The sequence below is a fragment of the Guillardia theta genome, assembly GCF_000315625.1.
Source record: "Guillardia theta CCMP2712 unplaced genomic scaffold GUITHscaffold_135, whole genome shotgun sequence".
NCBI lineage: Eukaryota > Cryptophyceae > Pyrenomonadales > Geminigeraceae > Guillardia > Guillardia theta.
In genome coordinates this window covers 40749-55307 of record NW_005434539.1, presented here as the reverse complement: position 1 = coordinate 55307, position 14559 = coordinate 40749, and the positions used below count along the sequence as shown (strand labels likewise).

Below are 14559 nucleotides of genomic sequence, written 5' to 3'. Positions count from 1 at the left end.
TCCCTCCTCCCCTCTGTCCCTCCGTCCTCACCTTGCTCCAGCTCGTCCTCGACGTAGAAGGCAGACACGTTGTTGTCAACAAACGTCGAGTTCCTCACTAGCGTCTTGCAGCGATCGGACAGTTTGAACCCAAACTTGCATCCTGAGACGATGCACTTGTCCAGCACCGCCACCCCATCCCCCAGCAGGCGGATCCCGGAGATCTCCGCATACCCCAGCGTGGAGGCTTGCAGGATACTGTGTGCCTGTTCCATAAGCACCATGCCGTAGGTGGCTGTCTCGTTGAGGTCGGACGATGCCCCCCCCTGCGATGAACTTGGTGAGGGCAGGAAGGGAGGAGGAGGAAGAAGCTGCTAGGAGAGACGGAGGGAAGTGAGGAGAGACGGTAGAGTCGTGACGAGGAACGGCAGAAGAGGAGGAGGTTGTCGGAGGGTACACGGGAAAGAAGAGAGGATGTCTCACAACGATGGAGCCGATGATGGAGGTAAAGGAGGTCTGGGCCTGAAGTATGGAGATTCCTCCGCTGCAGCGAGCCTGCACCCGAGTGAGCAGCAGAAGAAAAAGGAGGAGAGGGAAAGGTAAGGAAGGGATGGGAGAAGGGAGGGAGGAGGGAGGAGGGAGGAGGGCTGCAAGACAGACCTGAACTCCATAGAAGGACCATGGAAATGCTGTTGTCCCTCCCACGATGATAAACAGTGCAGCCCCTCCCCTGTGGCAGGTTCGATTAACCCCTCCCTCCGCCCCACACCGCTGCCGCTCTCTTCCTCCTCCTGCCTACCTAGTCTCCAGCTCATGCACAAAGGAAGCGTTGTACATGGTCCCCCAGGTTCCGCTGAGCGAACGCCGTCAACTGACAATAGAACGGGGCACAATTCGAGAGCTCAGGGCTCCCTACCTGTGCAACGCCCACTGTCCCCAGAGTCGTGTGTGTGCTCCGATGCTGCCTCCGACCTCGAACTGCTTCAGATCCTCTATAACGCAGTCTCCTCCAAACAGCTTCAGCTTCGTGTCGGCGCTGGAGGACTCGATGATCAGCCTGGCAGGGCAGATTAGTTTCCAGCAATGAGCTGATATGAACGTGCGCAGAAAGTTCACCTGTCCTTCCACTGGTAGTCTCCCGGGCTGACCAGCAGCCTCCTCCCCATTTCCAGACTCAGGAAGACTGCGCTCTTGAGGTCTTCGATCTGAGCGTCGTTTCAGCATCTGTATGCTGGCGGCAAAGGAACTCACTTCTGCTGGGACCCTGATCGTGTTCATCTTGGCCTCAAGATGACGGAAATCTTCCATGATCTCCATCGGGTCCCACCCACTACAAGAGAAGCGTCAAGGCTCAATCAGCCTCACAGCTTTCAGAAAACACTTCACCTGTACATCTTGTAGAGGTCCTGACTAGTCAACTAGGTTCCATTGTCCATCAGCCCCCATCTAGTGACTGATGAAGCACGACACTACCTGCTCGTCGTACACCAGTCGTTTTTCCTCCTCGGGCGATAGTCCAATCAAGCCTGATCCCCGGGGATGGGAATCGTTCAAGCACTTGAAACCAAATTCGAGTAGGTTGGTCATGTTGAAGTCCCGACTTCGGATGTTTGCTTTGTGGATGCTTTGAAGTGCGGCCTGCATGATGAGAAGATCAACGAAAAAGAAGAGAAAAAGGATTAAGGAACAAGGAAGCAGCAAAGGAGACAAGAACAAGAACAACCTGTGTATCTCCCTGCAGCAGATTACTCTTCATCTGGTCTAATTGCTGATTTTTCATCTCTTCATGCCACCTGTCTCGTCGTCATTCTCAACAAGGTATCAGGGAGCACCTTTCCTTCTGAGCATATCGATGCTAACTTTGAACTCTTCTTTCGTCGTCGAGCTCTGGTGGACTTCATCGAACTTGCTCTTATGGTGCAGGCCATCTGAATCAGCCGATTCGTCCAAGTACTTGTTACTGTCCGAGGAGCCCTCTGCTTCATCGCTGCAATACAACAAGCTGCATCAACACGAGCATGACAGCACGTGCCGCACTACCTTTCTTCACCATTGGACTGCTTGCCATCTTGGCCCTTGATCTCTCGATCTCCGTTGAGAGTTCTGCCAACAGGCATTGGTCTCCCCTACATGTCACCACAGCACAACACCGATCCCTGATCTGTGTCTCCCCATCATCAGCCCTCTGCCCTCCTGCTCGTTCGCGTCTGCTCGCACGCATTCCCGTCAGCCACATCGCTGCGTGTGCACACGTCGTCCATCTCACATTCCTCCCTCTTCCCATGGATCGTCCTCGGCTTCTGATCCGTCACTGCCCTCAGGCGGATCCCTCTGTGCAAGGGCATCAGAGCTCATAGGCACAGCAACGTGTCCGCATCTCATCCACCAGCCTCTGCTCGTCAAGGTATTGCTCCCAGGCTTGGTTTATCTGCCTTACAGTAAGACTGAGCACACAAGACGGGGAGCTGACCTGCGCATTGTTGTCATCATCATATTCCTCTGACTCCTGGCTCCAGTCCTCGTCGGTTGCCTTCTTTGCACCCGGCAGCCCTCCTCGCAAGCACAGCGTCGGCCTGAGAACGACTCGCAGGCCTTCGAAATCTCCTCAGCCTCTGGTCTGGGAGCAAACAAGGGAGCAAAAACATGAGCAATCGTTACCTGTAGGGGCAATGGAAGGGAAAGATCCTAGTGCGGACTTGTCCAGCCCTCCGTTTACAATAGTGGAGAAGAAGACAAGAATCCCTATAGCCCAGCAAGAGTTCTGGGAGGGGGGGAGGGGCAGGATCGATGGTGAAATGTCAGGGTTTCTTTATCGTGTCATTGTGTGAAAGTACAGGATTCATCCCTCGACGAGCTCCCCGCGGCATTGCTCTCTTGTGACCTCAGAAAGCCATGGGTGCATCAAAATCTGCCATGTTGTTCGTCATTCTCACTCCGCGCCTCCTCCCTCGCGCCTCCTCCCTCGCGCTACCTCCCATCCCTCTCATGCGTTTGGGGCGCTTCCCTGTCGGCCCTCATCCCGGCCGGGCTGCTCTCCCGGCCCGGGGGCCGAGTCACTGAGCAGCTCACAGGCTGTGCCTGGCTGACCCGAGTGAGGGCCTACCGTACCGTACCGTACGGCACGGCAGAAACTTGGGGCGGCGGTCCGAACTTCCCGGTCTAGGAACTTGAATGCCAATGTCACTCGCTGATACAAGTTTTTCTCACTGTACGGGCCGTCTTTTCTTCTCTCGCCGGCGCCGCTGGCACGACGCCGTGACGATCCGGGACGGTCCAATCCGATACTGCACACCGGCGGCCGTCAGGCTCCCGGCTCCCGGCTCAGCCGAACTTCGGAAGGGCCTCCCGGCGGCTGGCAGGCCGCTCTGTACTACCGCACTCAGTAAAACCCGGGTGACCGTACGGTAGCGGCCGGGCGCCGCCCGCCGGTAGTACCCGGTCTGCTCTGAATCCGGGCTAACTCAGTTAATTGTCACGGTCCTCGTACCGTGATCAGTTTTACTAACTCAGTAACCGTTCCTTAGGCTTGATTGAGTGAAAGGATATGATAGTACGGCGGCGTTGAGTGCCGTGACCGGACCGTACCGTTATCACGGTGGCCCCCCGGCGGCGGGTCCGATCACCGGCCCGCGGCGCCCCCGGTGACTCTCATCGGATCGGACGGCGGCCGCAGCCGCACAGAACTGTATCTATCCAAAGCTCTATGACCAGTCGTACAGTCGCTCAGCTCAGTATGCGACGGTTCAACTACAAATCATCCCCCAGCAACTTGAAACATAAGTCGTTTCATAGAACCTCCGCAATCCTGGTCTCACCTCGCAACGCTTCGCGATAAGCCCAGTTCGGGAAGTTCTCCCGACTATCTGAGTGTTTTGTATTGAGAGTCCCCTCTCGCGTGCACCAACCACTTCCGTGCTCGCCATGGCGTTCGCTCCCGTCCACATATCCTTCCCGCCCCCTCCCCCTCTTGTTGTCTCCATTCAGCCCCGCCCTCGCACCACATCTCGCTCTACCCCCGGCGATCTCCTCCCCCCCGTCAGCATCTCCCTCGAATCCTTGCAGCCTCTCTTCTCCCGTAGTCAAGAGGACGCCGCCGCCTTCCTGGTGAGGCCCCACCATGCTTGTGCTGTGTGCCGGCTGACTGTGCGATGCGATCAGGGCGTGTCTCTTACGAGCCTCAAGAGCGCTTGCAGGCGTATCGGCATCGCCCGCTGGCCGTACACGAGGAGGACGTACAGCAGTCAGGACGCACGTCAGGGAGAGGGAGGAGCAGAAGCAGGCTCACACGGCGAGCGTCATCCCACTAGCAGCACGGCAGTAGCAAGAGTTGCAGATCATGGCATCACAAGCATAGCCCACGCTATGCAGCCTCGACAGGAGCAAGGCACGGAGGAGGAGAGCGCGTGCACGGACAGCTCGGACGAGGTGCTTGAGTTTTTACTGGAAGACTCGACATCGTCGGGAAGCTTTTGGAGGGAGGGGAGCTTTCTCAAGGAGGGAGAGGGGGAGGAGGGAGAGGATGCGGGGTGGGCGTACACGGCAGATTGGATAGCGTCGTTCGTGGAGAGAAACCAGGAGGATGTTGAGATTTGATATCATTGCAACCTGTAAAACAATGGGGTTGGTCGACTTTATCTTGTGTTTATTGAATGCTTGTGTTGTTTAGATCTTCACAAATCAAGTTTGTCTTTCGATCTCCCTTTTTGAAAGTTCAGGAAGGCTGTTAGAGGTGAAACGACCGGAAACTCTTGATTGCTGCTGAAAGCACCATGGCGTATCAAACCGAATCAAAGTGTGCTTATAAAGAATGATATCAGCGAGAGCTGGTTGATAAGCCACGTCGCTAAAAGTGCTCCGTATTTTATTTTGATTGTTCACAAGTTTCTGACAATTATTATTAAATCGCTTCAACGGGCTTTATATGTTCACTGAGTAGTTGTGTACGGTCTTTGCCGTGACCGAATTTAGAGACTTCGACTGCATCCTGATTGTGCTCTCCTGATTGTCCTCGTACTGATTTTAACTTAACTTTGAGTAAAGTGTGATGCTGAATGGTCGCGAGCGGTGAGGAGGGATGAAATATAGTTAAAGATGACTCAAGGCTTGGAATAAAACGTAAACTTTTTACCAGACTGAGTTTCGACAACAATGCATCCCATCCAAAAGGTTTTAAGCGGGACGGACGGACCCAGCATTTAAGTTCCGGCGGACTGAAGCCTTCGAGGTAAGACGGTTACGGTACGGTAGTAGGCCGTCTTTACTCAAACTTGACTCGGTTAAGTCAAAAATCAGTACGAGGACAATCAGGAGAGTCGACTCGGAGGAGGCTTGACCCTGCCGCACTGTCGCGCTGCAGGCTGCCGGGCCAGACTGCGCGGCGAGAAGAGCAAAGATAAGACCATACTACGGCACAGCGAGCCTCGGAGCCACTGCCGGCTGGCCGGCCGGGCACTACTGCGGCCGGCCGCAGCCACGCCGGTCACTGCAAACGGTGCCGCCGGCTCGGACTCCGACGGCGCTGGCCCCAGGCCGGCGGCCCCCGGGCCGCGGCCAGTCACTGTCAGGCTCAGCCACCTGGCGTCACTCACAGGCTCAGTGGCCGCCGGCCACGGCTGAGACCGTACGGTGTGCCGCAGACCGTCGGCGGCGGCGGTGCGGCGTTTGCGGGCCCGGAGTCAGTCCGACTCGATAAGCTGGCAGCACTGAGCACCGGCGTGACGCGGCGGGGCACGGTCGACCCGGCGACGGTCCGAGCGAGTCGGTCCCGGCGGCGCCGCCGTCCGATCCAACTTGAGTCATGGGGCGATGATTCCCGATGATCGGATCCGACTGACTCAGGACGGAGCCTCCGATCAGCACTCAGTACCGTACGGTAGTAGCCCGGCCCGCCGGACCGGCGGCCTAGCTTACCGTCTGAGTCAGGCTCCGAGGCCCGGGGCGGCTCGGACCGCGTACGGAGTACACGGTACTACGGTATACACGGTACTCGCCCGGCAACTGAGTGCTAACGTGACTCGCCAGCGTGACAGGCTGACTTGCCAGTCACTGAACGGTGTGCCCGGCCCCGGCTTACCGTTACTCTGCGCCTGTCCGTTAGCGCTATTTAACTGAAAGCTTGAGCGCGAGATGGCGGGAAGAGCGCAGTGGAGCGGGGAAGGACAGTAGTGTTGGAGGAGGGGAAGAGAGGAGAGAGAGGGGGCAACAGAGGAGGAATGCTGATCCTCTGTCCAAATCGCCGTGATTGAGAGATCGTTTCCTCGGGAGTCTGGTGCAAGGAGGTACAGCAGAGAGCTTGTGCGGGATGTTTGTATATTTGAACAAGAAGATCGCTATTCCCAACGGAGTCTTCCTCCACTGCTGTGAATGGAACGCTATCGAAGGCTGGGTAGCATGTGGAGGAGACGGAGGACTGCTGAAGATCCTGCAGTTCGAGAACAAAGCGCAGGGGAGGGAGAAGGGAGTAGCAGGAACCAGCAACTTGATTATGAATCAGACACTGACAGGGCACAAGAGCGCAGTGCTGTGTGCAGCATGGAACGACGAGTGCAAGAAACTGACCACTTCGGATGAGAAGGGTCTCATCATCGTCTGGACTCTGCACAAGGGTTCTTGGTACGAGGAGATGGTGAACGACCGGCAAAAGTCGGTCGTGCGGGACATCAAGTGGTGTGTGGACGGGACGAAGATCTGCATCTGCTATGCGGACGGTGCAGTGATAGTGGGATACGAGGATGGGAACAGACTGTGGGGCAAGGACCTCCAGAAAGAGCTGATCTTCTGTGAATGGTCGCCGGACGCCCGCCTCCTGGTGTTCGTTACCCCCCAGGGTGAAGTGCACGTGTACGACGCCAACGGCAACTACATCGCGCCCGTCACCTTGTTCGCAGGAGACGCCACGGCTCGAGTGTCAGGGATACACTGGTACGATGAGGTGGAGGGGAAGGTCGATCCCAGCGCTCCCTCGCTCGCCATCGCCTTTGACAACGGGAGGGTGCAACTCATGACCTCGGAGACTGACGAGAAGCCGATCCTGATTGACACGGGCCTGCAGCCGACCATCGATGACCCCAAGGGCCCGCCGAGGCTCCAGGTCAAGTGGAACTACCAGGGATCCATCCTAGCCATCGCCGGAGCGGCAGCGAACAGCGGCGGCGATCAGAATGTCAGTCAAGTTCAGTTCTACGACCCCTTTGGACGCCACCTCCGCACGCTCAAGATGCCGGGCCCGGGCATCACCGGGCTGGGCTGGGAAGGAAGCGGAAGCCTGCGCCTTGCCATCTCTGTAGAGTCGTTCATCTACTTCGCCAACATCCGCCCGGACTACCTGTGGGGCTACTTCTCCAGTACCCTCGTATACGCCTTCACCATCGCCGACAGGGTGGAGCACTGTGTTGTGTTCTTTGACACGCAGACCGGGAACCGGACGGTGAAGTTCGTCAAGACTCTGATTCGTATACAAGCCTTCGGGGACTTCTGTGTGCTTGCCACAAGGACGGACGAAGTCGGAGTGTACATCCTCATCCTCTGCAACTCCATTGGAGCACCAGTGGACACCAAGTACATCAACATCGAGCCACACTACATCCACATGACGGAGACGCATGTCGTCTGCGCGGACGACAACACCATCTGTGTATGGCAGTACAGCTCTAGGGTATCGAAGCTGACCTCCATCGACTCTTCCAAAGACGGAGTGGCACTGAAGAAGAAGGACGGGAAAGAGGTACTTCTGAGGTGCCTTTGACGTGCTGTAACGCTGTGCAAGATTGTCTGGCATGTGGATGAAAGCCCCAACACAAGCACTGGAGGGTTCGACAAGCTGGGCAGGTGCACGCATATGAGCTGGGGTGATCAGTTCAGTCACATGAGTCTGAGTAGGAAGCCGAACACGGAGGATCCTATCTCGTGTATCTGTGCAAATAGAAGCATGCTACTGGTCGGACGTGAGAGCGGGACTGTACAGGTGAGACTTGGAGCAGATTGCTCTGTTGCTCCTGCTCCTTGTCAGCTTGTTTGACAAAGTTTGGGCCAGAGGTACTCCTTGCCTCACATACAACTCGAGCAAAAGTACATCCTCCGGTGCTGCCCGCAGATGCTTGCGGTGAGCTGGATGGACGCTGCTTCTTCTCCTCCTGACCCGACATGTCAGGTCAATTGTGACAGCACCAAGATGAGTATCATTGACATCAACGGCGTGCTCTCTTTCTTTGACTTCGAGGCTGGAAGAGGAAAGGTTGTGCCTCATGTGGTAGCGCCCAAGTTCTTGCTCTGACAGCCAACGTGCAGGGCATCAGCGAGGACTTGCACGCACCAGGAGAGCACCTCGCCACTGAGAGAAGGTGAAGGAGGAGGGGCAGGAGGAGAAGGAGGAAAGATAGGTTGAGATAGTTTCGGTGGAGGAAATGCCTTTCATCCTCACAGTCATTGAGGAAAAAGGCGCACGATAAGAAGAGGAAGGAGGCAAGAGAGGAGAGGGAGAGGAGAGGGTTGACGCTCTCCTTGCAGAGATGCCTGGGACATGCTGTGGGCTGAGGACAACCCCGACCTCATCACAACCATGGAGAAGTCGCGCATGTAACACTCTCCTCCCTCCCTCCTCCTCTCCTTACCCCTTCCTCCAGGTACATCCTCCGTGGCATGCAGCCAGAAGAAGCCGTCCTGTCCTCGGGCTACTTGTGCAGGTTCAGCAACCTGACCATCACCGCGATCCTGCTCGACGAGATCATGATCCAGTCCCCGAAGCTGCCGGACACCTCCTTCCTCGAGCACGTCATCGAGTTCGAGACCAAGTCACTTCGAGACTCCCGTGACATCCTCACAAAGGTTGGCATCACGGACGGCAGCCAGTACATCGACGACAACGCCCACCCTCGCCTCTGGTCCCTCCTCGCCGAGTTTGCGCTCGAGCGGCTGGATCTGCAGACAGCTGAGAAGGCGTTTGTGAAGCTGGGAGACTACCAGGGTATCCAGCTCGTCAAGCGGCTCTCCCACCTCAGCGACAAGGCAAAGCAGCGGGCGGAGGTCTCGGTCTACTTCAAGAGGTTCGACGAGGCAGAGAAGCTGTACAAGGACATGGACAGGCTCGACCTGGCGATCGACATGCGCGCGACGCTCGGGGACTGGCACAAGGTTATGACCCTGGCGGGTCAAGGCGGAGGGAGCGATGTCTTGCTAAAGACCGCCTACGTCAACGTGGGCGACTACTACTTCGACCGGCAGATGTGGAACAAGGCGTACGGCTACTTCGAGATGGCGGACGCGATAGAGAAACAGATCGAATGCCTGTACAACATGGAGGACTACAACTCCATGGCGAAGCTCGCTACTGACCCTGAAAAGCAGCTCCCTGAAGGCTCCTCCACCCTCCTCGTCATCGGCGAGCGGCTGGCGAGCGTCGGACTGGCAGACGAAGCCGTCACGGCCTTTCTGCGTGCCAACGATGTCAAGGCAGCCATCGACTGCTGCGTCCTGCTCAACAAGTGGGACCAGGCCATCCTGCTAGCAGAGGAGCACGACTTCCCGCAGATCGAGGGGCTGCTGACCAAGTACGCGACCCACCTGCTGGGGACGGGCAAGAGGATGGAAGCGATCGAGCTCTACCGCAAGGCGAACCGGCACCCGGAGGCGGCGAAGCTCCTTGCAGAGATCGCGCAGGAGGTGGTGAAGAGCAAGGCGAACCCGCACCGAGCTCGTCAGCTGTACATCCTTGCGGCCCTCGAGGTTGAGAAGTTCCGCGAGAAGACACTCAGGGTGCAGCAGCCGGGAGGGACGACGATGGTGGGTGGGACCATGGCAGGCAAGACGACTATGGGCAGGGCGACCATGGGCGGCGTGAGGAACACGCAAGCTACGCTGGCTACGCTGGACGGGCTCATGCAGGGAGATGCGATCTCAGCTGAGAACAAGATCCTTGACCAAGTCAGCTGGGCGTTTGCTGACCTCCGCAGGGTCTGACTGGCTTCTTGCAGGCATGGAGGGGGGTGGAGGCTCTCGAGCTGTACCTAGAGGCGCACGAGCATCTCTACTCAGGGCGAGTGAACATAGCGATGAGGTATGCGCAGAGCCTGGCCAAGTACGACGATATCCTCGGTGAGCTGAAGGAAGAGCTGGGGTCGGGCTGAGGAAGAGGAGGAGGGCGGGAGGGGGGAAGGAAGCGTGCTGACTTGCGAGCAGATGCGGAGGACATCTTCTCGCTGATCGCTCTGACCTCGTTCCACAACAACATGTACGCTGTCTGCTCTAACGCGTTCATGAGGCTGGAGCAGCTGGAAAGCCTGCCCAAGGAGAGGAGGGAGCACTTCCAGGAGCTCGCGTTCAAGATCTTCACCCGGTACACGCCCAAGGACATCAGCGTGAGCAAGACCGCAGAGCAGGAGAGCGTGACTTCTGAAACTCTCAAGGCGATCCGAAAGAAGTACATACAGCTCTGCCAGGTAGGCCAGTGAAGACTGCAAGGGAAGGAGGGAGGGGGAGAGGGAGGAAGCTGCAGGAGAAGTGGAAGGGAGAGGGATTTAGGGGCGAGGCAGGCCGAGCATGTCTGTCAGGTTGAATTGAGTACAGAACATAAGAAAAACAACAACAACAAAAAGCAGAAGTACGAGAGGAGGGAGATGTTGTTCAAGGTACGGTAACCGTCCTCTTCTCCTACGTTAAGGATGCCAGCCCCGTGTAGATCAGGAGGAGGTTAAGCCCAACGACAAGGCTGGTGATCGCCCAGCTCAGCATGCAGAGGAACGTGGAGCTAGCATGCTCCCCCATGATGGAGTGTGAGGACGTGAAGTAGACGAGAGGGATGATGGCGAAGGGGAGCTGAAGCGACAACACAACCTGCGGCATGACGTCACTTTTCACCCACAACTCCTTCCACATCCTCTTCATCACTGCCAGGCTCCTTCGTTCATCAGCTGCCTCTTCCTCCCGTCAGATCCCTGACTACCTCCCTCCTCTCCCTCTTTCCCCCTCTTTCTCTTCCCACCTGGCTCCACAGAAGCAGCGTGTCCACCGCCGAGTCGCCCTGGAGCAGGAGGACGGCAAGGGCAGGAGCGATGGCGCTGGTGCGGGTAACCAGCCTCTGCATCGCCGGCTCGATCTTGAAGTGCAGGAACCCATCCATAACCACCTGCCCTGCTAGTGTCCCCGTCAGCGTGCTCTGCTGCCCACTAGCAAGCAGCGCTGTCCCAAAGAGGACGGAGGCCATCTTCTTGCCGAGGACCCGGTCCATGAGGCTGGCGGCCTCCTCGATTGAGGCGACGTCCTTGTGACCGCTGCGGTTGAACGTGGCAGCAGAGAGCACGAGAATCGCAGCGTTGACGAAGAACGCGAGGAGGAGGGAGACGTTGGAGTCCAGCGTGCTGAAGACGACGGCCTCCTTCACCGCCCTAGGGTTGCGCGCGACGTTCCTGGTGAGGACAAGGCTGCTGTGGAGGTAGAGGTTGTGGGGCATGACCGTTGCTCCAAGGATGCCGACGCCGAGGAAGAGTCGGTTGGAGTCTGTGATCAGCGAGGACTGAGGGAGGAAGCAGCCGCGAAGGATCCCTGCCATGTCGGGCTGACTGAAGTAAATCTCGACGATGAAGCAGACGGTGATGGTGGCCATAAGCGCAAGGATGATACCCTCGAGGATTCTCATCTGGTTCCCTCCCAGCGCGAGCACCAGCAGCACGTCAGCTCCTGTGATGAGAACTCCGTAGGTAATGGGGATGGAGAAGAGAAGTTTCAGCGCCAGAGCTGACCCGATCACCTCAGCAAGGTCACACGCACAGATGGCAATCTGAGCCATGAGCCATAGAACAATGGTTACGGCCTTGGGGAAGTGCATGCGGCAGGCCTGCGGCAGGTCATCAGCACCATCCTCGCATGCTTCGACTTCACCTGCGCAAGGTCTGTCCGTGACGCGAGCCCAAGGCGGACGGAAAGCGTCTGGAAAAGCATGGCCATGATGGAGGAGGCGAGGACGAAGAAGAGGAGGTCGTAGTTGTACGCTGATCCCGCCTGAATGTCAGTGGCCCAGTTCCCCGGGTCCATGTATCCTACAGCTATCAGCGTCCCAGGCCCGAGAAAAGGCTTCACTTTGCTCCACCACGACCCTCCTCCTGCGTACTCCACCTCCACGCTCCTGTACAGCTCACCGAGGGACGCATCTCGCTCGTCGAAGCTCATCCCGACACTGAGCAGAGGGGCCGAGGGATCCATGCAATCCTCTTCCTCTTCATCCTGCCCTTCTCCCTTCAGACACTTGAGGTTGACTTCCTTGTGCCGACGGCTAGAGGATCCTTCTTGCTGGGACTGAACCCCGCCGCTCTGCTCTACAACCAGGTCCTGCGCAGTTGCTGTCCCCCTGGATTGTATCCCGTCCCCTCCTTCAATGTCCAAGTTTTCATCCTCTCGGCCTATCCCCGCCATCTCTTCGAAAACTCAAGACTGTAAGATTCAAAACTCTTTCCTTGTTACCTCAATAACCTGGTTAAACCTTCAGAGCAGCCAGGTCTGCTGTCCGCTACTTGGTCGTTGCGATCGTGTTCAGCTTTCTCTCGCGGTGCGCCAACAGCATGTTCTAAAAGAAAATTGTAAGAGGTTGATGAGGCAGCCAAGCGGGCGGGCAAATGGAGCAACGGAGCAAGCGGGGAACAAAAGAGTTGATCATTATAAAATCACTGTATGCCAACTTATTAGCCACAAACCCTTGATCAAATAGATCAATATGTTTGCAAGTTTTCTTCTGATTCAAGGCACGACTGAAGCTTAACTCTGTGTTCGAGTTTATCATCGCCTCCCTTCCCAAATTTCCTGTTCTCTCGATTTCTCCTCCATGGACCTGCTATCTCCATGCTCAGCTCAACTTCAACAGGAACGCTTGCATCGTCATCGTGTGCTCGCTTGTCTTGCCTTCTCCTCTCCTCGGCTCCTCTCCTGCTTCCTCTCCTCCTGCTCCCACTTTGCGCACTCCCACGCCATGCCGCAGTTCCAACATGCTGCGACCCCACCCTCACCCTACCCCCATCAAAAGGTAACCCCACCTGAAGTCACAACCCGTCATATGCTGAAGACTCTTTGCTATGGAGTACCCGGTACTTCGAGCCTCATTGAAGGTCTACCCGTACTTTTTAATCAGTGTTCCCAATTGGTGAGCATGGAAAGGGGTTGGGGTAGTTCCAGGATAGTACGAGACAAACAAGAGGATAGTCGCAACAGGGGTGGGTAGTCAAAAATGGGTGGGTGGAGTGGCAAATGGGTGGGTAGAGTCGGGAGAAGAGGGAGGTAGGGTACTCAAAGGGGCGGGATGGTGGGTCATGGGTGGCCTCCAGGATTTCGACGTAATGGCAGTTGGCAGACAACAGTGTTTCTAGGAGGGGGTGGGGTGATACATGGTTTGCCCAATTACTGGTCTTCTGGGGTGGGTACCATTTGTTTGAAGAGTCGTGAAGGGGTACTTTGATGAGAAATGCTAGATCTTCTAATGAGTATTGAGGGGTGGGTGGTTCAATATCAGGGGTAAGTGGTACCATGTCACACCCGTTGTACAGCCAACTTTGCAGAAAGGGGGCGGCATGGCTTGGCGGCAGGGAACCATGCTGGCGCTGGCGTGCGCTGCTATGACGGAGGCCTTCGTGATGAACGGAGGAAGAATGGCGATGATGAAGGTAAGAGGAGCAAGCGAGACGTCGATATGGTAGTAAGGAGAGAGGTTGCTGGCATGAATGAGGAGAAGGAAAGGATCCAGAAGAATGAGGAAATGCTGGGGTAGTCGTCGCAATGGGTGGGGATGGACTGGTAGAATTCAATTTGAAGCTTCTGAAACGATGATGAATTATTGATGCAAATCAAGTTGTCGTGATGGCGACATTAAAAAAGACGATCGAGAGCGCTGGAATCGTATAGGCTAGATTCAATGGGATGAACTTGGCGTCCACACTTCTATCCCTACCATGCTCTACACAGTCGATGATAAGACATGCCAGACTGGAGCATCCTCTGCACTCTGCAAAATTCCATCGTCGCAGCCATCGCGACTGGCCGCATGGTTTCAAACAACCTTGCACCCCTTGGTCTCTAACGAGCGAACAGCAAGCCTTCTGCGCTTGCTGGACCAGCTAAGGACGATCTCGTGTTGGCATCCTCTTCATCCTTGGTGAGCATCATCGTGTTTGTGCGAGAGTCTGGCGTGATGATGAGAGCAGAAGTATGAATCGCGTCTCCCGGCATTCCGACAGGCTGTGACATCTCTCAAGGTTCTTCTGAATTCTTTCCTCCTCCTCTTTCTCTTTCACCATCATTTCCCCTGCCTCCCTCCCTCCCTCCCTCCCTCCCTCCCTCCCTCCCTCCCTCCCTCCCTCCCTCCCTCCCTCCCTCCCTCCCTCCCTCCCTCCCTCTCCCTCGTCTTCTTCCAAACCTCTAGTCCCTCATGCCCATGTTCGTCGTAGATCTTTCGCTTCTCGGGATCTGACAGCACCTGCCGACGCTCTCACGCTCCATACCACTGCCATACCCCCAAGCCTGCTCCTCCTCCTCCCTCCTCCTCCTCCTCCTCCTCACCACCACTACCACCACCACCACCACCACCACCAACAACAACAACAACAA

At 56.6% G+C, this 14559-nt stretch overlaps 4 protein-coding genes across 4 annotated transcripts in view; 2 read left to right on the top strand and 2 right to left on the bottom strand.

Annotated features, from left to right (window-relative positions):
• Positions 1-1568: 1568 nt before the first annotated feature.
• On the bottom strand, positions 1569-2884 carry GUITHDRAFT_155604 (hypothetical protein). Its single transcript, XM_005821903.1, has 10 exons — positions 2814-2884; positions 2638-2740; positions 2450-2571; positions 2366-2411; positions 2246-2310; positions 2130-2186; positions 2020-2082; positions 1801-1966; positions 1703-1774; positions 1569-1617 (listed from the first exon to the last, which is right to left on the bottom strand). The coding sequence occupies exons 3-8, from the start codon at positions 2455-2457 to the stop codon at positions 1801-1803; spliced, it is 405 nt and encodes a 134-aa protein (XP_005821960.1). The 5' UTR covers positions 2458-2571; positions 2638-2740; positions 2814-2884; the 3' UTR covers positions 1569-1617; positions 1703-1774.
• A 3396-nt stretch (positions 2885-6280) lies between these two features.
• On the top strand, positions 6281-10424 carry GUITHDRAFT_118819 (hypothetical protein; the record flags this gene model as incomplete). Its single annotated transcript, XM_005821902.1, has 10 exons — positions 6281-7702; positions 7745-7806; positions 7858-7942; positions 8012-8080; positions 8129-8212; positions 8266-8318; positions 8485-8553; positions 8601-9897; positions 9948-10068; positions 10153-10424. The coding sequence occupies 10 exons, from the start codon at positions 6281-6283 to the stop codon at positions 10422-10424; spliced, it is 3534 nt and encodes a 1177-aa protein (XP_005821959.1).
• Positions 10425-10623: 199 nt separating this feature from the next.
• On the bottom strand, positions 10624-12138 carry GUITHDRAFT_80183 (hypothetical protein; the record flags this gene model as incomplete). The annotated part of the gene is made up of 3 exons (XM_005821901.1): positions 10624-10806; positions 10955-11806; positions 11851-12138. The coding sequence occupies 3 exons, from the start codon at positions 12136-12138 to the stop codon at positions 10624-10626; spliced, it is 1323 nt and encodes a 440-aa protein (XP_005821958.1).
• A 1386-nt stretch (positions 12139-13524) lies between these two features.
• The window catches only part of GUITHDRAFT_155603 (hypothetical protein), a gene marked incomplete at its 5' end in the record, with an annotated part of 3401 nt that continues 2366 nt past the window's right edge, over positions 13525-14559 (top strand). Inside the window, 4 exons of the mRNA XM_005821900.1 lie at positions 13525-13619; positions 13938-13999; positions 14044-14107; positions 14157-14207. Of these exons, the coding sequence (XP_005821957.1) occupies positions 13525-13619; positions 13938-13999; positions 14044-14107; positions 14157-14207 (272 nt within the window). The remainder of the gene's footprint in view (positions 13620-13937; positions 14000-14043; positions 14108-14156; positions 14208-14559) is intronic.